Here is a 27929-nt window from a genome sequence, read left to right on the forward strand (position 1 = left end):
GAGGTTGAATAGTTTGAGTCTGTATTCCTTGGAGCGCAGGAGAATGACAGTAAACAATAGACAATAGGTGCAGGAGTAGGCCATTCGGTCCTTCGAGCCAGCACCGCCATTCAATGTGATCATGGCTGATCATCCCCAATCAGTACCCCGTTCCTGCCTTCTCCCCATATCCCCTGACTCTGCTATTTTTAAGAGCCCTATCTAGCTCTCTCTTGAAAGCATCCAGAGAACCTGCCTCCACCGCCCTCTGAGGCAGAGAATTCCACTTTGTTCCACAATTCCACAAAAGTCACTTTGCACGCACCCATGCCTACACATTTAAGTTCTGCTTCACTAACTTCTCTCAATCATATTTGCTGCAGAGTATTATGTGCTCTGAGGTACATGGGCTATATATCAGGTGCTCATGTCACCCAGAATCAAAATGTACATAAGCAGGAAAGCTGTACCATGCTGAAAATCTGTACTGAGTAATGTTTTAGCCCTGAACAAAGCAACTGTAAACCAAATCAAACCCACTTAGTACAGTGCAGTAGTAATAACTATTTTCTTTGGATGCAAATTGTTAGAACATCATGGCTTTCAATAAACAGACAAAATACAATCCAGGTGATAAATAAGTGAGCAAACTGTAACCATATCTGCAGTGCTGTAAAAGACTGAGGACACTATTACATTGGCCAGTGTGCAGATTGAAACACAATATGGAGTTTGCATGTTTCATTATTAAGAGACATTAAGTGGGAAACAATTACTCGTGGTCTATAATTCTCAGACCATCTTATTGTTTTTATTGTCCTAAAAACTTCTGTTACATGTATATTTAACCTTTTAACAAAAGCATCTTAAGTTACTCTCCGAGCTGAATTAAACGGTATTCTTTGTATTACTTTGAGCATCTTTACCTGTGGTGATAGTCTCGTTTCAATAGTCGATAATCAATATGGTGACAATCGCCTGCATTCCGGAAGCTGGAATGGTTTTCATGAGGAGAGAGCAGGTTGTTGTGATCTGAGTATTCGCCCGTTACACTTCCCATGCTTATCACTTGCTTTAAAACTTGTTTGGTGCAGGTTTCTGCTGTAATGCTGCAAAGATTTGGAGAATCAATCTTTATCCTCTGTCGGTTCCAGGAGAAATTGGCCAATTCAGTTCTCGCTTTTCACCCTTGATACATTATCAGTCAAGTGCAGCAGAGCGGCTCCAGTTTATCGCAAGAGCTGTGTGCTTGATCTGACAGGGAACTCAGCACGTTTCTGCAGCTGCTACAGGAGATCGAACAAGCCCTTGCCGACCTCCTGATGACTGAATGACAAAATACACGTCCCGGCACTATCTCCACTCTGCAAACCTTCCTCAAGTCGGGACAACAGCTTACACAACGTCATTAAGCCTTCCCATTGATTGGCAGACAAACAATTCCGAAATTGAATTATTTTTAGTTTGCTCCTCCATCTCAGGCACCTTTAGTCCAAAACCCGTTTTACATGTCACAACTTGCGATCATAAATACTTAATCAAGTTTTTAATTTAGCACAGCACAGTATCTGATATAGGAAACCAGGACAGAAGTTGTAAAATAATATAAAAAATGTTAAGGAAAGCAAATTTAAGTTTAATTGTTCATCTTTATATCGCTGTAAATCTGATCATTATTACCATTTTTTCTCTTCCTTAATTGATTAATCTTCCTTAATCATTTGCTTTTTCAATTAGCTCACCTTTTCCATCTTTGGCTGTTTTTGTTTCCTAATCCTTAAATCTAAATCTCATCAGTTACCCCATTCAATCAGTTCTCAAATGTTGAAGCAAAGAATTGCAGAAGGTGGATTTTTTAGTACAACACAAATGCTGGAGTAACTCAGTGGGTCAGGCAGCATCTGTGTAAGGAATCGATAGGCGATGTTTTGGGTCGGAACCCTTCTCTCTGTGTTGCACGCTCCACAATTGTCAACTTGCACTTGTAAGAATGTACAGAATTGAAGAATGCATTTGCAAGATTAAAGCTAAATTTTCTTGCACCGTCGACATGGACACAGGGTGCCATAAGGACCTACTTCTGTGCTGTGCATTTAGCTGACTCGGGAACAGCTTCTTCCCCTGTGTTATCAGGTTTCCGAATGGTCTTACTATAAGCTAGGGTACTGATCGATTACCTCATTTTGGACATTGGACTTTGTCTATGGAACTGTTGCACTACAATGCAGAGAACTATATTCAGCACTCTGTATCTTCCCCTTCACTCTGCCTTTTGTACTTCACTTTAGCATGATTGTATTTATTTATAGTATTATCTGATTTGATTGGACAGCATGCAAAACAAATCTTTTCACCGTACCTTGGTACATGTAACAGCATTAAACCTAAACCTAAAATGATTCTACCACTGGTTTATTTTGTCTGGGTTCCTTAATTTTACAAAATAATCTTTGAAATGCATTTTAGACTATAAGGTTTCCTCTAAGGGACAGAGCATTTTATAACCTGAAAGTAAATTCCTTCTGAAGAATGTAATCGATTAGTATTTGTTGGATTATTATTCTGATTAGATGCTTGTATGACGAGAGGATTATAAGATTATAAGCCCGAATCATAGGATTTCTGTTTATTACTGAAAATAACAATCAGAAGTGAGGAAGAATGTCGTTTTAGAGATACAGCCTGAAAACAGGCCCTTCGGCCCACCGAGTCCACACTGACAATCACTCTTTTACATTAGTTCTCTGTTATCCCATTTTCTCATCCACTAGGGCAATTTACAGAGACCAATTAATCTGCAAACCTGCACGTCTTTGGGATGTGAGAGGAAATCAGAGCACCCAGAGGAAACCCATACGATCACAGGGAGACCCACGTGGCAAATTCTACAGAGATGCCAGCCAATGTCAGGATCAAACCCAGGTCTCTGGCACTGTGAGGCAGCAGCTCTAACAGCTGCACCACTGTGTCACCCTCAAAAAGCAACATGTAGAAACAAGGAACTGCAGAAGGGTTTCGGCCCAAAACGTTGCCTATTTCCTTTGCTCCATAGATGCTGCTGCACCCGTTGAGTTTCTCCAGCATTTTTGTCTACCTTTTGTGTGCCTTCGATTTTCCAGCATCTGCAGTTCCTTCTTAAACACAAGGAACTGCAAATGCTGGTTTACAAAAAAAGACACAAAGTGCTAGCCTAACTCAGTGGGTCAGGCAGCAGTTCTGGAGAATATGGATAGGTGAAGGTTCAGGTCGGGGTCTTTCTCTGTGAGGGAGGGATGTCTTACTCTTCAGAAGGATCAGTTATGGGAAAGTGAACCATGGTTAGCTCTGACTTTCCTGGCATATGTGAAATATTCCATATAGCGTAAGGTGTAAAAATCCCGTCTTTACTGGAAGATGTTCCTGCAAACAAAGTACTGGCTCTCACTGGCAAAGTCAGGTGTTCATACACTAAGCTATTCACTGATTCGATTGCAACATTTTGAAGGGATCTGAATAAGTGTCTGAAGTGAAGGATTTGCAGGGCAATGGAGTAAAAGGCAGCAGATGTGGCTGGAGGGATTGCTCTTACATTCGGTTAGTATAAACCTAATGGATTGAATGGTTTCCTTTGATTCTGTAACTATTCTGTGATTCTTAGAAGTGTACTTGAAGAAACATGACTTGTAGGGTTATGGACTTTAGTGCTGAGAGACGCTATTAGTTTGTATCGCTCTTTTTAGTCCCGCATGAATTTGCTGAAGTTTAGAAGGATAAAGAGTTCTCATTGAAATCTACTGGATAATGAAAGGCCTCGCAGAGTGGATGTGGAGAGGAAATTCCCAGCAGTGGGAGTGTCTAGGACCAGAGCACAGAGCCTCAAAATAAAAGGACATACCTTTAGAATGGAGATGAGAAGGACATTTGTAGCCAGCGGGTGGTGAATCTGTGGAATTCACTACCAAAGATGGCTGTGGCAGCCAAGTCATCGGGTATTTTTAAAGTGGAGATTGATAGATTCTTGATTAGTAAGGGCATCAAAGGTTATGGGGAGAAGGCAGGAGAATGGGATTGAGAGGAAAAAATAGATTGGCCATGTTTGAACGGCGAAGTAGACTTGATTGGCCGAATGGCCTAATTCTGCTCCTGCGTTTTATGATCTTACAAACATGATGGGCTAAATGGCCTCCTTGTGCATTGTACATTTTCTATGATTTATTTATGCTTGTAATCCTTTGTTCATTCCCTTAGGTACTAAATTCTGCGATGAATCTACGGAATAGGTAGGCCACATGGATCCCAGATTTGTGACTGTTTTAGGGAAGGGGAAGAAGAAAAAATGCCAAAAAGCACCACCAATTTCAGGAGGGATAAATTGGCAACTTTGTTCAATTATGGGAGTGGATGAAGCCAGCCAGGGAAAATTCCACGTGTATAGAACATGCACGTGCCAGAGGTGGTAGTTGAAGCAGGGACTATCCCAACATTTCAGAAACAGTTAGACAGGTACATAGATAGGACAGGTTTGGAGGGATATGGACCAAATACAGGCAGGTGGGACTGGTGTACTGTAGCTGGGACATGTTGGCTGCTGTGGGCAAGTTGGGCCTGTTTCCACGCTGTATCACTCCAGAGAAATGTCAACAAGCAGTAACTTTACATGGAGGCTTCCAAGGTGCTTCTGCTCTGCTCCATGTGCACATTTTCCTGGGCTCTCCAACCAATGCCAATCCTACTTTAGTTATAGAAATTGAAGAACAGCTACTTACTTTATAATTCTGCCTTTAATCCCATGCTCTGAAAAAGCCCTCAGCCAAAAGTGGGTCTGTGTGCACTTAAATTTGAAATATAGCCAAAGCTGTTGATAAATTAAGTGTTTATTTAATTTATTTGAGTGATAAATTAACATCCTGAAGCCGCGGTCTCCGGTAGGAAAGTGCCGATTCGGGCGCTCCAAGTGTGTTTGACCATCCCAACGTCGGAGTTTGGATCATCCCGACGAGAGGGTCTGTACATCTGCCATCTGTAGCAGCGACTACGGATGGTTTATGGCCCCGACCACAGATGAACAAAGGAGGAGGACTGGCTGAACTTTGTTGCCTTCCACCACAGTGAAGAATGCTGTGGTGGATGTTTGTGTTAAATTCTATTGTGCATTGTGTGTTCTTTTTAAGTGTATTGCTGCTGGCAAATTCATTTCACTGCACCTTCGGGTGCATGTAACGATTAAAATTGACTTTGACTTTATAAGGCATTATGTTGGTATTTTATACATAACTATATTTTTTATAAATCACAATGCATAAAGTTGGGCAGCTGGTAGAGCTGCTGCCTCACAGCACCATCGACCCGGCTTTGATCTGGACCTCAGGTACTGTCTGTAGGGAGTTTGCACGTTCTACTTGTGAGGAGAACGTGGTGGGTTTTCACTGGGTGCTCCGGTTTCCTCCCACTTCCAAGCGCGCAGGTTTGTAGGTTACTTGGCCTCTGTAAAATGCCCTTAGTGTGTAGGGAGTGGATGAGAAAGTGGGATAACATAGAATTGGTGTGAATGGGTAATCGTTTGTTGGAGTGGACTCGATGGGCCGTTTCCATGCTGTATCTCCAAACTAAACTAAGCTAAGCTAAAGTCGTTCAGATTGTATTATTGCTGAGCACTTTTGTGATTCACAAACTCGTCAATAGTTTGGTGACGCAATAAGTAAGGGCGTGTCTGGCCAGAAGTTCACATAGCTCTGGTTATCTCACAGACATTCCCTGTCCATGGGCGTTAGCAGAGTGGCCAGCCATCACCCTCAGTATAATTACTGAGGCAGCCCACTGGCCATGACCACTCTGACAGATATCACCCCACAAAATGTGATGGTCCACACATATAAACTTTAAATAGAGCACTTGAAAAGGTGGATGAAAACGGACAGTGGCTGCATTCTCATTTCCACCCAGTCTTCAAATCCGTAGGCTCCGTATTTTCACAATACATATTTTTATATGGCAGAGGAGACCATTCTGCCCATCAAGTATGTGCCAGTTCCAACAACAGAGATCACTTCTGAAATGTAACCACGCAGGAACCCCAGCCTTGAAACACCCTCTTAAAGGTGATCCTTGACTGGGTCAGGAGATGAAGGAAACATACTGCTTTATCCTTTTTGCCAAATGAGAGGGAGGAACAACAGGGAGACTGCATGCACTGCCACAAGGAGAAGTGTATGCATTACTCAGATTTTGCTGAATAACTGTTAGAAAGAGCCAATGGTTCAATGGTAATTTATTGCCATATGTTCCTAGGAATAGTACTGTAGATTACTCTGGGACAGTGCACAAGAGGCATCACATTTCCACTGCCATTTGGTATGATTCAAGTCCAAAGTTGTTAAAAATGAAAAGTCTTAACTTAGTCATGAAGGCCCATTGTCCTGGCGGCAGCACTGGGTCAGAGTTGCAGGGTCAGCCTGGCCAGGAGATGATACTGATGTCCTCCACTGCTGCTCTGCCGCTCCATGCTGCTGCAGGCCACGTCTGATCCACATGCTCGGCCGATTGGAGCGGCCACAGGCTGCTGCATGGCCTCCAGTGGCATCTCAATCTGGTGTCTCGAGGGAAGTGTGCTATCCCTCACCTCACATGGCTGCTGCTCAGACTCCGTGCCTTCTGCAGCCGACCTCGGAACATCCAGAGCATCCCCAAGGAAGCAGGCGGAGAGCACCAAGCCCGCTCACCAGCATTGCTTCCTTGTGTCCGCTGCCAAGACTGGAACACCATGGTTCCTACTTGCTGGTGGAAGCTTCACTGCTGACCTTTGCTTGGAGCTGTCAGCTGGAGCTGCTTTGCGATAGAAACATAGCAAATAGGTGCAGGAGGAGGCCATTTGGCCCTTCGAGCCAGCACCGCCATTCATTGTGATCATGGCAGATCGTCCCCAATCAATAACCCGTGCCAGCCTTCTCCCCATATCCCTTGATTCCACTAGCCCCTAGAGCTCTCTCTTAAATCCATCCAGTGATTTGGCCTCCACTGCCCACTGTGGCAGCAAATTCCACAAATTCACAACTCCCTGGGTGAAAAAGTTTTTTCTCAACTCGTCTTAAATGGCCTTCCCTTTATTCTAAGACTGTGGCCCCTGGTTCTGGACTCGCCCAATATTGGGAACATTTTGCCTGCTTCTAGCTTGTCCAGTCCTTTTATAATTTTATATGTTACTATAAGATCCCCCGCGATCCATCTAAACTCCAGTGAATACAAGCCTAGTCTTTGCAATCTTTCCTCATATGACAGTCCCGCCATCCCAGGGATCAATCTCGTGAACCTATGCTGCACTGCCTCAATCCCAAGGATGTTCTTCCTCAAATTAGGTGACCAGAACTGTACGTAATACTCCAGATGTGGACTCACCAGAGCCCCATACAACTGCAGAAGAACCTCTCTACTCCTATACTGAAATCATCTTGTTATGAAGGCCAACATTCCATTAGCTTTCTCCACTGCCTGCTGTACCAGCATGCCAACTTTCAGTGACCAGTGTACAAGGAAACCCACGTCTCGCTGTACCTCCCCCTTACCTAACCTAACCCCATTGAGATAATAATCTGCCCCTTGTTTTTGCCACCAAAGTAGATAACCTGACATTTATTTATATTATACTGCATCTGCCCACTCACTCAACCTGTCCAGGTCACCCTATAACCTCTGAACATCCTCTTCACAGTTCACACTGCCACCCAGCTTTGTGTCATCCACAAACCTGCTAGTGTTGCTCCTAATTCCCTCTTCCAAATCATTAATATATATGGTAAACAGTTGCGGCCCCAACACCGAGCCTTGCGGCACTCCACTCGCCACTGCCTGCCATTCTGAAAAGGACCCGTTCACTCCTACTCAGGGCCGGCCTTAGGATGTGCGGGGCCCAATTGGGAACAATTTTGGTGGGCCCCAGGTTCCCAGCCAAGGTGTGTCAGCCCAGTTATTTAGTATATATTATGAAATTGTACACTAGGTGCTATAGATTATACACTGTGTGAATCTCTCCTGCTCCCTCCCGTTTGCCTGTCAGTAGCTCCACTGGCTTCCAACCTTTACCGTAGCAGCTAATTACCATTAAACTGCATTATGTGATTGGACACAATGCCCTTGGAGACAGCGGCTGATTGGACGGGAGGAGACCTATTTGTTGATTGGACGGGAATTTTAAGGCAAGCTGGTTGGTGATTGGATGCAACCCCCTTAGAGACAGCGATTGATTGGCCGCCAAATAAAATTGTCAAATCTGTAACAAAAATCGCTGGTCAGTGCGAACTCAGTGGACTATCTGGTTGTATCTCCAAACTAATCTGGTTGTATCAACCAGACTATCTGGTTGTATCTCCAAACTAAACAGTATAACATGCAGGTACATTGATTTAAAATTAAATTCAGTGATTATTTCACATGATTTCTTACTGTGTAAAGCTCAATATCTGACCAATTTCTGTTTAACACGTTTGGTCTGCCGTGAGCATTTTTCTCTCCCAAAACAGTTCATATCTAGCAAACCGATCAACGAACCAGACAGCAGTTGGACGCAGTCATAGAAACATAGAAACAAGGTGCAGGAGTAGGCCATTCGGCCCTTTGAGCTTGCACAGCCATTCAATATGATCATGGCTGATCATCCAACTCAGTATCCTGTACCTGCTTTCTCTCCATACACGCTGATTCATTTAGCCACAAGGGCCACATCTAACTCCCTCTTAAATATAGCCAACGAACTGACCTCAACTACATTCTGTGGCAGAGATTTCCAGAGATTCACCACTCTCTGTGTAAAAATGTTTTTCTCATCTCAGTCCTAAAAGATTTCCCCTTTATCCTTAAACTGTGACCCCTTGTTCTGGACTTCCCCAACATCGGGAACAATCTTCCTGCATCTAGCCTGTCCAACTCCTTAAAGAATTTTGTGCGTTTCTATAAGATCCCCCCTCAATCTTTTAAATTTTAGCGAGTCAAGCCGAGTCTATCCAGTCTTTCTTCATATGAAAGTCCTGACATCCCAGGAATCAGTCTGGCGAAACTTCTCTGTACTCCCTCTGGCAAGAATGTCCTTCCTCAGATTAGGAGACCAAAACTGTACGCAATACTCCAGGTGTGGTCTCACCAAGACCCTGTACAACTGCAGTAGAACCTCCCTGCTCCTATACTCAAATCCTTTTGCTATGAATGCTAACATACCATTCGCTTTCTTCACGGCCTGCTGCACCTGCGTGCCTACTTTCAATGACTGATGTACCATGACACCCAGGTCTTGTTGCATCTCCCCTTTTCCTAATCGGCCACCATTCAGATAATAGTCTACTTTCCTGTTTTTGCCACCAAAGTGGGTAACCTCACATTTATCCACATTATACTGTATCTGCCATGCATTTGCCCACTCACCCAGACTATACAAGTCACCTTGTAGCCTCCTAGTTTAGAGGGGTTTAAACGTAGAGATGTTTAGAGGGCTTCAGATGGGTTCAGATGGGTTTAGAAGTGTTCAGAAGTGTTGTAGAGGGAAATAGGAGGGGATAGAGGGGGTTTAGAGGTGTTCAGAGGGTCCCAGAGGGGTTTAGAGACGTTATAAGCCCCCCCGTGAGAAATTGTATTTCTCTGAAATTGAGGATAGACATAAAGCTGGAGTAACTCAGCAGGCCAGGCAGCGCAGCGACTCTGGAGAGAAGACCCTTCTTCAGACTGAATTGAACTCTCGTCGGTGAGAGTACCTGTGATTGTCTGAAGAAGGGTCTCGACCAGAAACGCAACCCTCTCCCCAGAGCCGCTGCCCGTCCCGCTGAGCCACCTTCAACTTCAGAGCCAAACAAAAAACACAGAATGCTGGAGGAACTCAGCGGTAAAGGCGGCTGCCTCACCCGCTGGGTTTCTCCAGCATTTTTGTCTACCGCTAAACGTCAATGATTCCGGGAATGCTGAGGCAACAGGGTGAGAGAGCTAGAGAGAGACGAGATGGGGAGCGGGAGAGAGAGCGAGAGAGAGGGAGGGGGGGGAGGGAGCAAAACACAGAGATACACAACATGGGTCGGTAGGTGAATGACTAACCTGCACACCAGGGAGAAGCCCCTTCTTGCGGTCCGGGGCCCTCACTCATGATGGTGAGTTTAAAGAAATTCTCAATGTGTCATCGATCTACATTCCTCAGTAAATGTAATTGTGTTTTAAACAAGTATTATTGACGGCGCGTGAATTTTATTCAAAGGAACATGGCGTCATTAATACTTGTTCAAAACACAATAACATTTACTGAGGAATGTGGATGGATGCAGATTGATATAACAACTTGTTAACTACTTGCAGTTAAGAAGTGCTAACAGTACTAGTTAACACATCGTTTGTGTCTGATGGCCGTGCAGCGGTTGTTATACATGTTCGTTTAAAAAAAAAATCCGGATGGCGAATTAAAAAAAAATCTTTATTTAACAAAGAGAATTCGTATTTCCGTACGAAATACGGAACATTAGTGCGGGGCCCCCATTAGGCGCGGGGCCCAATTGGGGGCAATCGGTCAAATCGGCTTAAGGCCGGCCCTGCTCCTACTCTTTGCTTCCGGTCTGCCAACCAATTTTCTATCCACGTCAACACCCTACCCCCAATACCATGTGCTCTAATTTTAGTCACCAGTCTCCCGTGCGGGACCTTATCAAAGGCTTACTGAAATTCTAGATACACTAAATCCACTGGCTCCCCTTCATCCATTTTACTTGTCACATCCTCAAAAAATTCCAGAAGATTAGTCAAGCATGATTTTCCTTTCATAAATCCAAGCTGACTTGGACTAATCCTTTTACTGCTATCCAAATGCCCCATTATTACCTCTTTAATAAATGACTCTTTCCCACCACCGAAGTCAGGCTAACTGGTCTGTAATACCCCGTTTTCTCTCTCGCTCCTTTCTTGAAAAGTGGGATAACATTAGCTATCCTCCAATCCACAGGAACTGATCCTGAATCCATTGAACATTGGAAAATGATCACCAATGCGTCCTCTATTTCTAGAGCCACCTCCCTGAGAACCCTGGGATGCAGACTATCAGGCCCAGGGGATTTATCATCCTTCAGTCCCATTAGCCTACCCAATACTATTTCTAGCCTAATGAAAATTTATTTCATTTCCTCGACCCCCTTAGATCCTCTGTCCTCCCGTACTTCTGGGAGATTATTTGTATCCGAAGTATTTGTTCAACTATTCTGCCATTTCCTTGTTCCCCATCCTAATATACAGAAGTGAGATCGACTGACTGACCAAATGGTGCCAGCACAATAACCTGGCCCTCAACACCAGCAAAGCCAAGGAACTGATTGTGGACTTTGGAAGGGGTAGGATGGGGACCCAGTCATGTTTATATCAACGGGTCGATGGTGGAAAGAGCTTCAAATTCCTGGCTGTGCACATCTCTGAAGATCTTTCCTGGAGCACATCAGCGCCTCTACTTCCTGAGAAGATTACGGGGAGTCGGTATGTCAAGGAGGACTCTCTCTAACTTCTACAGGTTCACAGTAGAGAGCATGCTGACTGGTTTCATCGTGGCTTGGTTCAGAAACTTGAGCGCCCTGGAGCGGAAAAAACTGCAAAAAGTAGTAAACGCAGCCCAGTCCATCATCGGCTCTGACCTCCCTTCCATCGAGGGGATCTATCACAGTCGCTGCCTCAAAAAGGCTGGCAGCATCATCAATGACCCACACCATCCTGGCCACACACTCATCTCCCCACTACCTCCAGCTAGAAGGTACAGGAGCCTGAAGACTGCAACGACCAGGTTCAGGAATAGCTACTTCCCCACAGCCATCAGGCTATTAAACTCGGCTCGGCCAAAACATTATCTGTTTATTTGCACTTTATCAGTTTATTTACTCATGTGTGTATATATTTATACAATGGTATATGGACACGCTGATCTGTTCTGTAGTCATGCCTACCATGTTCTGTGTGCTGAAGCAAAGCAATAATTTCATTGTCTTATCAGGGACACATGACAATAAACTCACTTGAACTTGAACAATAAAACTCTCTTGAACTCTTGAGCAAAAGCAGCCAGATGGATGAGATCTCAAAGCTCTTTTTTAAATTACATTTCAAGATCTGGATAGGGCCCTAACTTCCTCAGGATGGTGATGGTGAGTGCTTTCTGCAGAATTCCTTGGATGAACTAAAAGGTGATATCAGTTGAATGTAACCTTGCAACAGAACTGCTCTCACCAGTTTCCTAATCTTAAAAACACAGCAATGCCATAGCCTGCCAATACCAGACAATGTATCAAGATCAGTTAACATAGTTTTGCGGGAGAATCTAATCTTGGGCTATTGATGCAGTATTCACTGCCTTATAGTGGGTGGATCTTCACTCGTATTCTTGATCTCTTTCAGCCTTGGTCTAATAACAGTCAAGCTATTCATCAATAAAATTCAGCTACAAGTTCAATACAATACCCTTAATTTTCAATACGCAATTAGTGATTGGGCTTCTCTCTAATTAAGAGTTCCATAATGTCTTTCTGGCATCATTTAATGTTATGCAGAGCGGTGCAGTCTTGGTCTGATCCAAGAGCTTATATTTCACTCATTCCATGGGCCAGCATGTAGGGAATAAATAGAAACACAAAGGCGATAAGCCCATCACACAGAATTCCAGATTTTTAGTATCAGCTGAAAAAATGCCTCTATGACTGCGACTTTTCCTTCATATCATCAGGCACAAATTTCCAAAGAATAAACAGGTGCTGGGATAACTTCCATTCCACTGCAGAACCATGCTTATGATTGGAATAGTTATCGGTTACAAAATTAGCCTGGTGACATCTCCCAGTCAGCCACTTGAGAATATTCATTTGCTACTAACTGCTGTGCTCGCCTCTAAACTCAGCAAGTTGCTGCATAGTCCTCCCAATAATAGGAACATGAAAAGTTAAACACTTCTGGGAGAACCTCTGATACGATTCGATGCGATAGATCTGCCAACAGACATAAAAACACAAAATACACAAAACACATGAAATTAAAGTGACGAGTGGATAGGCTTGGGGGATGTGCTAAGATTAGGGTGGCGGGGGGGGGGGGGGGTGTAGATCAAAAAGTATTGCTGATTTGATCCATGTTAGTTAGTTCAACATACGACTTGGAGCCTACAGAACTCATTTCGATGGTCTCTGTATGTATTCTAATTAGAGTACGTTCTGATATATAATGACTCTGCATCAATAGTACTTTGCACATGGTGTCAGAAGTGGGATTCAGTTTTAAGTTCACTTCCCTGGCACGCTCAAGTGCCTTCTTCAAGTTGGCATCATGTTGTTCCATGTCTTTGCCACTAACACTGAGTTCATCCTCGATAATAGCACAAGGGTGTCCATCAAACAGTTGCTCCATGGAGCACTCACTGGCTGAACTGATACCAAACGGCATGCGCAAAAACCTGTAGTAGCCAAAAGCAGTGCTGAAGGTGGTACGCATAGATGATGCATGATCCAGGGGAATCTGCCAGAAGGAGCTCTTGGCGTCTAATACAGAGAATGTCGTTGGCTTACCCATGTGGGCAGCTACCTCCTCCACAGTATGCATGGGTGATGGGGCCTTTTGAGTGCGGTGTTCAAGTCCCTCGGATTAATACATATACGAATTTTGCTGCTGACTGAGCGCGACCTCTGGACTAAGTGCGACTTCCGGAATGAGCGCGACTTTTGGAATGAGCGCGACTTCCGGAATGAGCGTGACCTCTGGACTGAGCGCTACCTCCAGACTCAGCCATGCTTGTAGACTCACAGTTCAGTCACTCACGGCTTGTAGACTCACAGTTCTGTCACTAACGGTTTGTAGACTCACAGTTCACTCAGCACGGCTTGCAGACTCACAGTTCTGGACTCAACTCTCACTCACGGCTTCTGGGATGACTGACTCACGCCCTGCCTCCGGGGCTTTATTCGCCTCGCCACCAGAAGGGGCGTTACCTTCATGGTGACTGACAGGGTAGAAGACTAATCTGCTGATATCACGATATTTTAAACCTTCATAACTTTTCTATTATTTCACCGATCGGAACAAAACTTGGTGCGCTTGGAGCAAAGGAGAACGGCGAGTAAGATGGCGAAATATCCTAGCGATATAGGGTAGCGTTTTTGCACAAGTCTAATTACAACGCAGACCGGAAGTGGTCAAGACGAGAGTTTTAGTAATTGTATAGATAGATCATCTTATCTACAAGTCTAATCCCCATCGTGAAGGAACAAACTATTTGCTATAAAGGAAGTATAGCAAAGATTCACAAGATTAATCCCAGGGATGGTTGGTTTGATACATGAGGAGAGATTAGGCATAGATTCTGAACCTATTCTCTCCAGAGGATGAGAGATGATTTCTTAATGAACTGACAAGGAACTACGGGGATGATGTTTTCTCTGGCTGAAGTTTAGAATTGGGTTCATAGTTCCAAATCAAGGATCTGAGATTAAAATAATTTTTTTCACCCAGGGAATGGTGAACCTTTGGAATTCTAGCCCTAAGACAGCTCAAATGCTGAGTATATTCAAGGTTGCGGTTAACAAGTCTTTAGATACTAATGGAATCAAGGGATATTGATTTGTGCAATAAAGCAGTATTTATTTTATTTTAGAGATACAAGGCAGAAACAGGCCCTTCGGCCCACCGAGTCTGTGTTGACCAGTGCATTTATACTATCCTACACACACTAAGGATATACAATTATACCAAGCCAATTAACCTACAAACCTGTATGTTTTTGGAGTGTGGAAGGAAACCGGATCTCCCGGAGAAAACCTATGCAAGTCATGGGTACTCTACTGCTGCGTGACTGTGCCGCCAGTGCTGAGGTAAAAGATCAGCTCTCATATTGAATGGTGGAGCCTTAATTATTCACTTGCGGCTGCCACTTGTGGGGTTATGATGGGCATGACCACTGGGTGGCAGTAGGCCACACAAACTAATTAACAGACAGACCAATGATAGGACAATGGGACATGCTGACTACAGGGAGAGCAGACCTCAAGCTCCAGAATATCTGCGCACGGCAATTTTACTGTGCAAGCCCAAAGTCTATCCAGCTGTGATATTGCTTCTTTGAAACAGGCAAAATGTAAATTTTCACTTGATCTATTTTGTTCTGCAATTTCATATCCACTTCTTATAAATCAATGTTCGTCTTAATATAGTTATCAAAGGGACATATTCTATTTATCTGGGTGCATCAGTCCCTGTAATGTGTGACTATTTATATTAAAATAAAATGTCTATTGGGTACTGTGATTTTCTCTGCGCAATCACATAATGTTTAATGATGTCTGCTGCAATTTTCCTTTTTTAGTTAGTCAGTCTGCGCCTTGCTGTGTAATCAGTTTCTTGTTCAGAGTTTTCCTCCTCTCCTCACGGACTCCATCTCTGTGCTTGACACTCTATGCAGTCACATTGCAGTCTGCATAATTAGGTCAGACTCCAAACTCAGTCGGGAAGCATCATGTCATTGAGCAAGGTCGCGATGCCAGTGCGGCAGTAATCCTGTTTAATAAGAGATGCTCTGAAAGTGAGGACACTGAGAACATAAATAACATGCTATTTGAAATCTCAGCTGCGCACTGCTTGATCTGCTGTCCTGGTGACTGTGATGTATAAGCTTATTTACTTTGTTGCTTGCCATTTTATTTGTAACGGAGAGACAATGCTGATGCATAACAATATAAGAAATAGAAATACTGTAGAAACAGAAATAGGCCATGTAGCCCCTTGTGCCTGATCCATCAATCGATGAGACCTCGTGAGATGTTTTCCCTCAGTTCCACAGTCCTGAAATAACCCCATATTCCCTGATTCCCTTAACATCATAAATCTGTCATAAATCTAATCAATAGCTGATTTTCCCTGGTACTTTTGTGTAGATAATTCCAAAGATTTATTCACCTCTGGGTGAAGACATTTCTTTTCATCTCGGTCCTGAATGACCAACCTCATATATCATGGATCTGAGTATCCAAAGCCAGAAGCTTCAAACTTGTCGTCATGTCAGAATATTGCAAATTTCAATGCGCTTCCTCTCACTCTTGTAATCTCAGGAGAAAGTAGGCCCAGCAGTCTGTTCAACGTCTCGTCTCATGACAAAGCTGCAATCCCAGGAATCAGTCTGCTGATAGGAAGTCTGAAGAAGGGTCTTGATCCAAAACGTCATCCATTCCTTCTCTCCAGAGATGCTGCCAGTCCCGCTGAGTTACTCCAGCATTTTGTGTCTACCTGCTGATAGGAAGGATGTGATTATGATGTAGAGGTTAAAGAGCAGAGGGAGTTTGTGGGAGTGGCTGTGCCTGAGACAGAGTGCAGTGATTCAGGGTAAGTGCTTGGACCTGAGAGGCTTCGGCGTGGAGGTTGAGCAGAGGGTGAAGGTATGATAAGGTAAGGTCTTATAAACGTTTGTCTGTAGTCTTAATGTGGTTGTGGTGGCAAATAGGACAGCACTGTGCTCTTTCTGCAGGATGTGTTAGATCACAATTTTTTCAGGGTCCCTGATGACTACTCCTGTGGGAAGTGTATCCAGCGCTAGCTCCTGACTGGACCGTATGAAGGACACTCAGGATCATCCGGGATGCTGAGAGCATCACAGATAGATCCTTTATTTAAGATGGGAGGAATCCAATAAATTATAGGCAGGTGAGCTTCATGTCAGTGAGAGGGAGGTTATTGAAGGGGACTGCGGATAGTATGTACTAACATATGGAAGAGAATGAGATAATTAGGGAATAATTAGCAGGGCTTTGTCCGTGGCAGCTCATGACTTACAAACTTGACTGAATATGATTGCTGAGGTTGGGAAGTTGATGTTGTATACATGGACTTCAGTAAGGCATTTGATAAAGTCTCTCATGAAATTCATGGCAACTTGGTAGTTTGGATTTAAAGTTGGCTTGCTTATAGAAGTGGTGAAAGGGCGTTGTTCTGTTGGTCTGTGATAGTGGTGATTTGCAGGGAGCTGTGCTGGAAAAAATGTTGTTTGTGATTTATATAAATAACAGATGTAAATGATAAGTTGGTTCGTAAATTTGCGGACAGTACAAAGGCTGTCAATGGATACAACAAAATTAGATCAGTTATAGATAGAGGCAGAGAAATGACAGATGGAGTTTCAGGAGTTGTACTTTGGGAGATCGAATTTAAATGTACAGTTATGGCAAATCCTTTCACAGTGTGATGTACAAACGGTTCATGTGGTCCCAGTCCATAACATCAGGAAAGTGACATCACAGGAAGACAGAGTGGTAAAGAAGGTGTACAGTCTGCTTGTATTTATCGGTCAGTTGGAGGAAAATATTTAAAGGAGATGTGCGGGGCACGTTTTTTTTTACACAGCGTGTTAGATGCCTGGAATGCATTGCCAGGGTGGAAGCAGATATGATAATGGCATTTAAGAGAATTTTAGATGGGTACAGGGAATGAAAAGATATGGATTTCATGCAGCAGAGGAGATTAATTTAATTTGGCATTATGTTTATCATGGACATAATGTGAGCCAAAGGGTCTGTTTGTATGCTGTACTGCGCTATGGTCTAAAAGGGTTTAGCACGGTGGTCACAGCTTAGGTGCAGGCGGACAGTAGCTGTGTGACCGCCAGGAGAGGTAAAGGGAGTACACAGTGTGTGCAGGATCTGCTGTGGTCATTGCCCTTGAAAATAAATATACCCTTTTGGAAACTGTTGGAGAGGGGGGTGGGGGATGACCACTCAGGAGAAAGCAGCAGCAGTTGTCAGATGTGTAGCACGTGGCCCAGCTCTGTGGCAAAGCAGGAAAGTCAGATAGGGCTATCGTGATAAGAGATTGAATAGTTAGGGGGGCAGATAGGATACCTTTGTCCGGCTACAGAACATCATCAAGGGGAGGTAAGCAGCCAGACGTTGTTCTGTTGTGCACATTGGCAGAAATGACATAAGTAGAAAACGGGATGAGATCCTGTAGAGTGAATATAGGGAGTTAGGCAATAGGTTAAAAAGCAGGACCTCGAGGGTAGTAATCACTGGATGGTGGCATAGTAGCGCAGCGGTAGAGTTGCTGCATTACAGCCCCAGAGTCCGGATTTAATCCTGATTACGGGTGCTGTCTGTACAGAGTTTGTATGTTCTCCCTGCGACCGCATGGGTTTTCTCCAGGTGCTCCGGTTTCCTCCTACATTCATAGAAACATAGAAAATAAGTGCAGGAGGAGGCCATTCGGCCCTTCGAGCCAGCACCACCGTTCATTGTGATCGTCCCCAATCAATAACCCGTGCCTGCCCTCCCCATATCCCTTGACTCCACTAGCCCCTAGAGCTCTATCTAACTCTCTCTTAAATCCATCCAGTGATTTGGCCTCCTCTGCCCTCTGTGGCAGGGAATTCCACAAATTCACAACTCTCTGGGTGAAAACGTTTTTTCTCACCTCAGTCTTAAATGGCCTCCCCTTTATTCTAAAACTGTGGCCCCTGGTTCTGGACTCGCCCAACATTGGGAACATTTTTCCTGCATCTAGCTTGTCCAGTCCTTTTATAATTTTATATGTTTCTATAAGATGCCCCCTCATCCTTCCAAACTCCAGTGAGTACAAGCCTAGTCTTTTCAATCTTTCCTCATATGACAGTCACGCCATCCCAGGAATTAATCTCGTCAACCTACGCTACACTGCCTCAATCACAAGGATGTCCTTCCTCAAATTAGGAGACCAAAACTGTACACAATACTCCAGATGTGGTCTTACCAGAGCCCTATAAAACTGCAGAAGAACCTCTTTACACCTCTACTGAAATCCTCTTGTTATGAAGACCAACATTCCATTAGCGTACAGGTTTGTAGGTTAATTGGCTTTGGTAAAATATAAATTGTCCCTAGTGTGTGTAGGAAAGGCCTGTTACCTTGCTGTTTGTCTGAAGTCTAAAAGTCTAAAGAATAGTCTAAATTCTAAAGTAATGCAGGAATAGGAGGATAGAACAGATGGATGTGTGGCTGAGGCAGGATTTCAGATTTTTAGACCATTGTGATCTCTTTCTGGACAGAGGTGACCTGTCCAAGAGGGATTGGTTGCATATCTATTGGAGGTAATGGCAGGCATGAGGGAGGCTTGAAACTAGATTGACTGGAGTATGGAATTCAAAGCAGTAGTGAGGCCGGTGAGAAGCTTGTCGACCAAACGGAAGTTCATGTGTAAGAAGGAACTGCAGATGCTGGTTTATACCAAAGATAGACACAAAAAGCTGCAGTAACTCAGCGGGACAGGCAGCATCTCTGGAGAGAAGGAATGGGTGACATTTTGGGTCGAGGCCCTTCTTCAGACTGGACGTTAATGACAGCAAGTTAAGTAGACAAGACAGGCAGCGGCATGGCAGGTGGAACTCACTACTGTAGCAGGTGGAACTCACCGCGGCTCGAGAGACTCGAGAGACTAACAGAGACTAACAGAGGCAAAGAGGTTTGCCACGCACTGCAAGGGAGCAGTGGACCAGACAGGAAGAGCGGAAGGAATTACCACTAGACAGCCAAACCAGTAGGTAATTTACGGCTGGGGTGAGTACTTTCCCATTTATAGGAGGTAGGATTATATAAATAAGGGGTGTATCAATACAGTAGGGGATTCTTAAATAGGACCAGTTAATTACTTATATAAGATGGGCGGTCAGGAGATGTGCCAATACTGCGAGATGTGGGAATTTGTCGACACCATTGATGTAGAAGATCCCTACAGCTGCAGTAAGTGTTTGAGGCTAGAGGAACTCCAGCTCCGCATTGATGAGCTGGAGACCCAACTTCATACGCTGCGGTACATCAGGGAGGGGGAGTATTACCTGGATGTTTTGTGCCAGGGGATGGTCACACCGACCAGTTTAACTAATTCAGTAGGCAGTGAGCAAGGAAAGGAAGGTGTGGCCATAAGCGAGGCAGGTAGGGGGAACCAGGAGGAGATGCGGCAGGAGCCACAGCCCTTGTCCCTGACGAGCATGACCGAGGCTCTTACTCAATGTAAGGACGGGATCAGGGGCTGTGGGAGGGATGAGCAACCTGGCTGCAGCACCGTGGATCAGGAGGCCATTCAAGAGGGGGGAGTTAGAAGAAATGCCGTAGTGATAGGGGATAGTATTATTCGGGGGGTAGATAAGGTTCTCTGCGGCCAGCAGAACATGTCCCGAAGGCTGTGTTGCCTACCCGGTGCTAGGGTTAAGGATATCTCTGCGATGCTGGAGAGAAATTTGCAGTGGGAGGGGGAGGATCCAGTGGTCGTGGTCCATGTGGGGACCAATGACATAGGAAGGACGAGGAAGGAGGATCTGCTGAAGGAGTTTGAGCAGTTAGGGAATAAATTAAAAAGCAGAACCTCGAGGGTACTGATCTCCGGATTGCTACCTGAGCCACGGGCCAAATCGGCGAGGGTACGTAAAATTAGAAAGCTAAATGCGTGGCTCAAAGACTGGTGTGGGAATAATGGGTTTGGTTTCTTGGGCCACTGGCACCAGTACTGGGACAGGGGGGATCTGTTCTGTAAGGACGGACTTCACCTGAACGGTGCTGGGACTGGGGTCCTGGCAAATCATATAACTAGGGCAGTAGAGAGGTCTTTAAACTAAGTAGCGGGGGGGAGGTATCAAGGGGGGTAATAACGGCAGGGGTAGAGGAAATAGAGCAGGGTATCAGTGGGGAAGCGGAAAGTCAAAATGTGACAGGAGACAGAATGTGTGAAGATAAAGCTCTAGATGTAAAAGGGGCAAAAATGGAAAGGAAGGGTAGTAAAAATCATCTGAGTGCTTTATCTAAACGCACGGAGTATTCGTAATAAGATAAATGAATTAACGGTGCAATTAAGTATATATAGTTATGATATCGTGGCCATTACGGAGACATGGCTGCAAGGGGATCAGGACTGGGAGTTAAATATAGAGGGGTACTCGACAATTAGGAAAGATAGACAGGAAAGAAAGGGAGGAGGGGTGGCCCTTTTAATAAGGGAGGGAATAACGGCAATAGAGAGGAAGGATATTGCGTTGAAGGATCAGGATAGTGAAACAGCTTGGGTACAGATAGAGAATAATAAGGGGAAAAAAACACTAGTGGGTGTAATTTATAGACCTCCAAATAGCTGTGACGCTGTTAGTCAGAACATAAATCTGCAAATAGTTGACGCATGTAAAAAGGGAACTGCTGTAATCATGGGGGACTTCAATTTTCATATTAATTGGGCAAACCAAACTGGGCAGGGTAGACTAGAGGAAGAGTTTATAGAATGTATTAGAGACGGGTTCCTAGAACAGTATGTCACAGAACCGACAAGGGGGGAGGCAATCTTGGATCTGGTTCTGTGTAATGAAGCAGGATTAATTAAAAATGTCATAGTTAGGGACTCGTTGGGAACAAGTGACCACAATATGGTCGAATTCCATATTCAAATAGAAGGGGAGCAGGTTGAAACTCAGGCTAGGGTGCTTAGTCTAAATAAGGGGGATTATGAAGGTATGAGGACTGAGCTGATCAAAGTTGACTGGGATAGCAGACTCAAGAATAAGACGGTACATGAGCAGTGGTGTACGTTTAAGGGTATACTGTATAACCTTCAAGAAAAATTTATTCCTATGAAGAAAAAAAGGGGTAAGGGTAAGAACAGTCAGCCATGGCTCAGTAAAACTATAAAGGATAGTATTCGGCTGAAGGCAAGGGCATATAAGGTAGCCAGAGATAGTGGGAGGGTAGAGGATTGGGAAGCATTTAAAGGTCAGCAAAAAATAACTAAGAGATTAATTAAGACGGGGAAAATAGACTATGAAAGGAATTTAGCGAACAACATAAAAACTAATAGTAAGAGTTTTTATAGCTATATAAAAAGAAAAAGGGTGGCTAAGGTGAACGTTGGTCCATTGGAGGGTGAGACTGGAGAGTTGTTGGTGGGGAACATGGAAATGGCAAAGGCATTAAACGAGTATTTTGTATCAGTCTTCACCATAGAAGACACAAAAAATATTCCAACGCTGGATAAACAGGGGGCGGTAGGAATGGAGGAGCTAAATACTATTAAGATCACCAAGGAGGTGGTATTAGGGAAATTAATGAGACTGAAGGAGGATAAATCCCCTGGGCCTGATGGATTACATCCAAGGGTCTTGAGGGAGATAGCGGTGGGGATTGTGGATGCATTGGTGATAATTTTCCAAAACTCCCTGGAGGCAGGAACGGTCCCAGTGGATTGGAAAATGGCCAATGTAACACCTATATTTAAAAAAGGAAGTAAACAGAAGGCGGGTAACTATAGACCGGTTAGTCTAACATCGGTGGTGGGTAAAATGTTAGAGACAATTATTAAAGAAACACTAACGGGGCACTTGGATAAACATGACTTCATCGGACAGAACCAGCATGGTTTTGTGAAGGGGAAGTCCTGTTTAACGAATCTGCTCGAATTCTTTGAGGAAGTAACAACCCGGGTGGATAAAGGGGAACCGGTGGATGTGGTATACTTGGACTTCCAAAAGGCTTTTGACAAGGTGCCACATAAGAGACTATTGCTAAAAATAAAAATTATGGGATTGGGGGTAATATATTAGCATGGGTAGAGGATTGGCTAACAAATAGGAAGCAGAGAGTGGGGATAAATGGTTCATACTCGGGATGGCAACCGGTAACTAGCGGGGTTCCGCAAGGGTCGGTGCTGGGACCCCAGTTGTTCACAATTTATATAAATGATTTGGAGGAGGGAACCAAGTGTAATATATCAAAATTTGCGGACGATACAAAAATGGGAGGAAAAGTAGGGGATGAGGAGGATAGGAAGAGTCTGCAAAAGGATATAGATAAGCTAGGTGAGTGGGCAACAACTTGGCAGATGAAATTTAATACTAATAAATGTGAAGTCATTCACTTTGGGAAAAAAAATGATAGGGCAAGTTATTTTCTAAATGAGGAGGAGCTGCGTTGTAATGCAACGCAAAGGGATCTAGGGGTATTAGTACATGAATCACTAAAAGTTAGTATGCAGGTGCAGCAAGCAATCAGGAAGGCCAATGGAGTTTTGGCCTTTATTGCTAGGGGGATTGAGTATAAAAACACGGAGGTCTTGCTGCAGCTGTACACAGTATTAGTGAGACCACATTTGGAATACTGTGTACAGTTCTGGGGTCCATACTTAAGAAAGGATGTACTAGCCCTGGAGGCAGTGCAGCGAAGGTTTACAAGATTAATTCCTGCAATGAGGGGATTGACATATGAGGAAAGGTTAAGTAGGCTGGAACTCTACTCTTTGGAGTTTAGAAGAATGAGAGGCGATCTCATTGAAACATATAAGATCGTGAGGGGCCTTGATCGGGTGGATGCACCGAGGATGTTCCCAATGATCGGGGAAACTAGAACTAGGGGACATAGTTGCAGAATAAGGGGGGGCTCTTTTAAAACTGAGATGAGGAAGAACTTCTTCACCCAGAGGGTGGTTAATTTATGGAATTCACTGCCCCAGGGAGCAGTGGAAGCAGAAACTTTAAATATATTTAAGACTAAAATAGATGGTTTTTTAGCTGCCAAGGGGATAAGGGGCTACGGGGAGAGGGCAGGGATATGGACCTAGGTATGGTTAGTATAGTAAGACCTGAGTGATCTCCTGGACAAGTGTCGATCGCCTGGATTGGGGTCGGAGAGGAATTTCCCGGATTTTTTTCCCGAATTGGACCTGGGTTTTTATCCGGTTTTTTGCCTCCCCCAGGAGATCACGAGGTTCTTGGGGTGGAGAGGGGTGATAGCGGTATAAAGGGGAGGGTAGTGTCTTGTGTTCTGTGTCTTGTGTCTACTGTTTGTGGGTAAGTGTGTCTGTTTAGTGTTCAGCCATGAGCGAATGGCGGTGCGGGCTCGACGGACCTGGTGGTCTACTCTCGCACCTACTTTCTATGTTTCTATGGCAGGGAGCGAGGAATGACTGTTGGATTGATTCGCATTTATTTCTATGAAAAAGATCTGACGAACTCAACGCGTGGAGAGGTGTATGCAAATGGGACATACAATACCCATTATATAAACTGGCTCAGGAGGGACATGTCCATAACAAGGTCCGTCCATAACATCATGAAAATGGCAGCTTAATCTTTCAGGGTACAGGTGCTACATGTAGGATATATATGGAGGATAGAGGAGGGAAAGTTATATTTTAGTTTCAGGAGAACATCATGCAGTAGCCCAAGATTAAATTACTGAGGAATGGGGCTATAAATGGGGCTGAGAAATAGGACGGGGGTGATCACCTTGTTAAGATTATACTGTGGGCCCCCAGATAGTCAACAGAAGTTAGAGGAAAGGAGATTGCAGGGTGTTGCAAGAATAATAGAGTTGTCATAAAGGGCATTATAACTTTCTTCACATAGTCTGGGATTGTCACATTGCTCATGGCTTCGACGGGAAATAATATGAATAAGGTACTGCCAATGCTAGAATCTTGCAAACAACACAAAGTGGTGGAGTAACTCTGAAGAAGTTTAGTTTAATATTGTTACGTGTGCCGAGGTACAGCGAAAATAATTTTTGGTGTTCGATCCAGTCAAAGACTAGACATATCTACAATCAAACCATGCACACTATACAGATAAAGAATAAAGCGTACAACATTTAGTACGAGATAAAGACTGATTAAACGTCTCCAATGAGGTAAATGAGAGGTTAGGACCACACTCTAGCTGGTGTGAGGACTGATAGCAGCTGGGAAGAAACTGTCCCTGAATCTGGAGGTATACATGTTCAAACTTCTCCAGATAGACACAAAATACTGGAGTTACTCAGCGGGACAGGCAGCAATTCTGGAGAGAAGGAATGGGTGATGTTTCGGGTCGAGACCCTTCTTCAGACTCCGTTTCGGCTCGAGACCGCTTCTTCAGATTCAAACTTCAATTCAGATTCAAACGAGGATTCAAACTTCTGTACCTCTTGCCTGATGGGAGAAGGGAGAAAAGGGAGTGACTGGGGTGAGACTGATCCTTGATTATGCTGGTGGCCTTGCTGAGACAGCGTGAGGTGTAGATGGAATCAATGGAAGAGAGGTTGGTTTGTGTGATGGTTTAACTACATTCACAACTCTCTGCAATTTCTTGAGGTCTTGGATGGAGCTGTTCCCAAACCATGCTGTGATGTATCCTGATAAAATGCTTTCTCTGGCGCATCTGTAGAAGTTGGTGAGGGTTCTTGGGAACATGCAAAACGTTTTGCCAATGTGCCAAAAGCCTTTTTGACCACCTTATCTACCTGTGAAGCCACCATCAAGGAACTATGTACCTGCACTCCTATATCCCTCTGCTCTACAGAGCCCTACCATTCACTGTGTAGGTCTTGCCCATGTTAGACTTTCCAAAATGCAACATCTCACATTTCTCAAGTTTGTCTCTTGGCATTCCTGATGGTGTTGGTTCCTGATTCCTGATCATAGCGGGCTTTCTTGTATCACTTGGGATTGTTTGACTTGTACGCAGTCTTGGTCTACACGTGGGAATGGACCTCACGGTTCATCCATGAACCAGTCCATTACAGTCGCGAAGAATGACATTGGTTTCCACAGACCAACACTGAACAATTTACTGTAATGGATCATTCCGCTCCAGTTTTTGTTTGTCAGCACGGAGTAAAAGCACATCTAAGTGATCAGATATCCCGAAATGTGGCCGGTGAATGGAGCGGTCGGAGTTTATTATGGATGTGTAGTGGTGGTCGACGGTGTTCTGGCTCCTGGTGGGACAGGAGACTTGCTGATTTTGGTAATACACTCTTGAGGTTGGCTTGATTTAATTCCTCAGCTACAATGAGCAGGGCTTTGGGGTGTTTTGCCTCAAGGCTATTGGTTGTGGAGTATAGTTCATACAGAACAAGCTTGGTGTAAACTACTGTCAGGATACGTGAGGTGAATTTCGACGGCAGGTAGTAGGGACGGCACTTCACAGTTATATTTCCAGGTGCGGGGAGCATGAACTTGCCAGGTCCACCACGTCTGAGCACCACTAGGTGTTGGTTTGGAAGCAGACCCTTTTGCCTCCAACCCTGCCCGAAGATGCCGTGCGGTCCATCTGATGAAGGGAGAAGCCCTCGGGTTGGATGTCACAGTCCAGTCCAGTCAGGTGTGAGCCATGTCTCTGTGAAACAGAGTATGCAGCAGTCTCTCAGTTCTCTACGGTAGATTAGTCTGGCTTTAAGTTCATCGAGCTTGTTCTCTATAGACGGCACATTTGCCAGTAGTATGTTGGGGAGAGGGGTCTTGAAACCACATTATTTCAGCCTCACCTGTAGCCCAGTGCGCTAGCCTCATTTCTTCACTTGGTGCCAGTACTACAGTCCTGTGAATTAGGCCCTAGCCTGGGCGTTGGGACGGCCCGGGATGAGAGGGCTGCATTCTGTGGGGGCAAAGGGCGCTTTTGAACCTCGGGCATAACAAGCCCACGAGAAGGAAGATGCTGTCTGACCTGCTGAGGTTCTCCAGCAGTTCGTGTTCCGCGCAACATTTCTCAAGTGTGTTCAGGAAAGGTTCCTCACGCAACATGTAGAGGGCCTGACTGGGGCGAGGGTAGAGCTTGATCTACTTGTGGGAAGCAGGGCAGGGCAAGTGACTGAGGTGTCAGAGACTTTGGGATCAGTCACCACTGTTTTATTAGTCTTTAAATAGTTAAGGAAAAGGAGAAAACTCATCCACCAATTAAAGTTCTAAATTAGGGCAATGCAAATTTCAATGGTATTAGACAGGAGTTTGCAAATGTTATTTGGAGCAGCTTGTGTGTAGGTAAAGGGACATCTGGCAAGTGGGAGGATTTAAAAAATGAGATTTGAGGTTTGAATATTCCTATTAGAATGAAGGGAAAGGCTGGCAGAAGTAAGGAATCCTGGCTGACAAGAGATATTGAATTAATCCCCCTTGTCCTCACCTTCCACCCCATCAGCCATCGCATACAGCATATAATCCTTCACCATTTTCGCCACCTCGAACGGGATCCCACTACTGGCCACATCTTCCCATCTCCGCCCCTTTCTGCTTTCTGCAGAGACCATTCCCTCCAAAACTCCCTGGTTAACTCGTTCCTTCCCACCCAAACCACCCGCTCCCCAGGTACTTTCCGCTGCAACCGCAGGAGCTGCAACACCTGTCCCTTTACCTCCCCCTTCGACTCCATCCAAGAACCCAAACAGTCTTTCCAGGTGAGGCAGAGGTTCACTTGCACCTCCTCCAACCTCATCTACTGTATCCGCTGTTCCAGGTGTCAACTTCTCTACATTGGTTGAGACCAAGCACAGGCTCGGCGATCGTTTCACTGAACACCTCCGCTCAGTATGTCTTCACCGACCTGATCTCCCGGTTGCTCAGCACTTTAACTCCCCCTCCCATTCCCAATCTGACCCTTCTGTCCTGGGCCTCTTCCATTGTCAGAGTGAATTGGAGGAACAGCACCTCATATTTCGCTTCAGTAGTTTACATTGACCTCTCTAACTTCAGATAGCCCTCGCTTTCTCCCTCCTTCACCTTCTCCTTCCCCGTTCACCCATTAGTTTTACTGTCTCTGCCTACAATCTATCTTTGTCACATCCCCTCCCCTGACATCAGTCTGAAGAAAGGTCTCGACTCGAAACATCGCCCATTCCTTCTCTCCAGAGATGCTGCTTCACCCGCTGAGTTACTCCAACATTGTGTCTACAAGAGATATTGATGTTCTGGTCAGAAGAAAGAAGGAGACATGGGCCAGGTACAAGCAGCTGGGATCAAGCAAATCCCTCCAGTAGGGATGCAGGAGTATAGAAGGACATCAGGCGGGAAAATAGGGGGGTATGAGATAGCTTTGGCAAAGAAGATTATGGAGAATCCAAAGAGATTTTATGCATATTGTGGGAAAGAGAATGAGTAGGAACAGAATATAGAAAGCAATGTGGACATCTATGTGTGGAGCCACAGGAGACAGGCAAGATCCCCAATTAATATTTCGCCCTGTTTTTACCATGAAGAAAAAC

The 27929-nt window shown here is 44.6% G+C and overlaps 1 protein-coding gene across 2 annotated transcripts in view; it reads right to left on the reverse strand.

Moving 5' to 3' along the window:
* The window catches only part of LOC116967273 (cytosolic purine 5'-nucleotidase-like), a 188029-nt gene that overhangs the window by 136415 nt on the left and 23685 nt on the right, over positions 1–27929 (reverse strand). The window contains exon 1 of one of the 2 annotated variants that reach the window (XM_033013759.1): positions 906–1482. The exons of the other annotated variant lie outside the window; for it this stretch is intronic. Coding sequence (XP_032869650.1) covers positions 906–1039 — 134 coding nt within the window. The 5' untranslated portion in view covers positions 1040–1482. Of the gene's footprint in view, positions 1–905; positions 1483–27929 lie in introns of those variants that run through there. 2 annotated transcript variants of the gene reach the window in all.

This window comes from Amblyraja radiata, chromosome 39, assembly GCF_010909765.2.
Source record: "Amblyraja radiata isolate CabotCenter1 chromosome 39, sAmbRad1.1.pri, whole genome shotgun sequence".
In the NCBI taxonomy this organism is placed as follows: Eukaryota; Metazoa; Chordata; class Chondrichthyes; order Rajiformes; family Rajidae; genus Amblyraja; species Amblyraja radiata.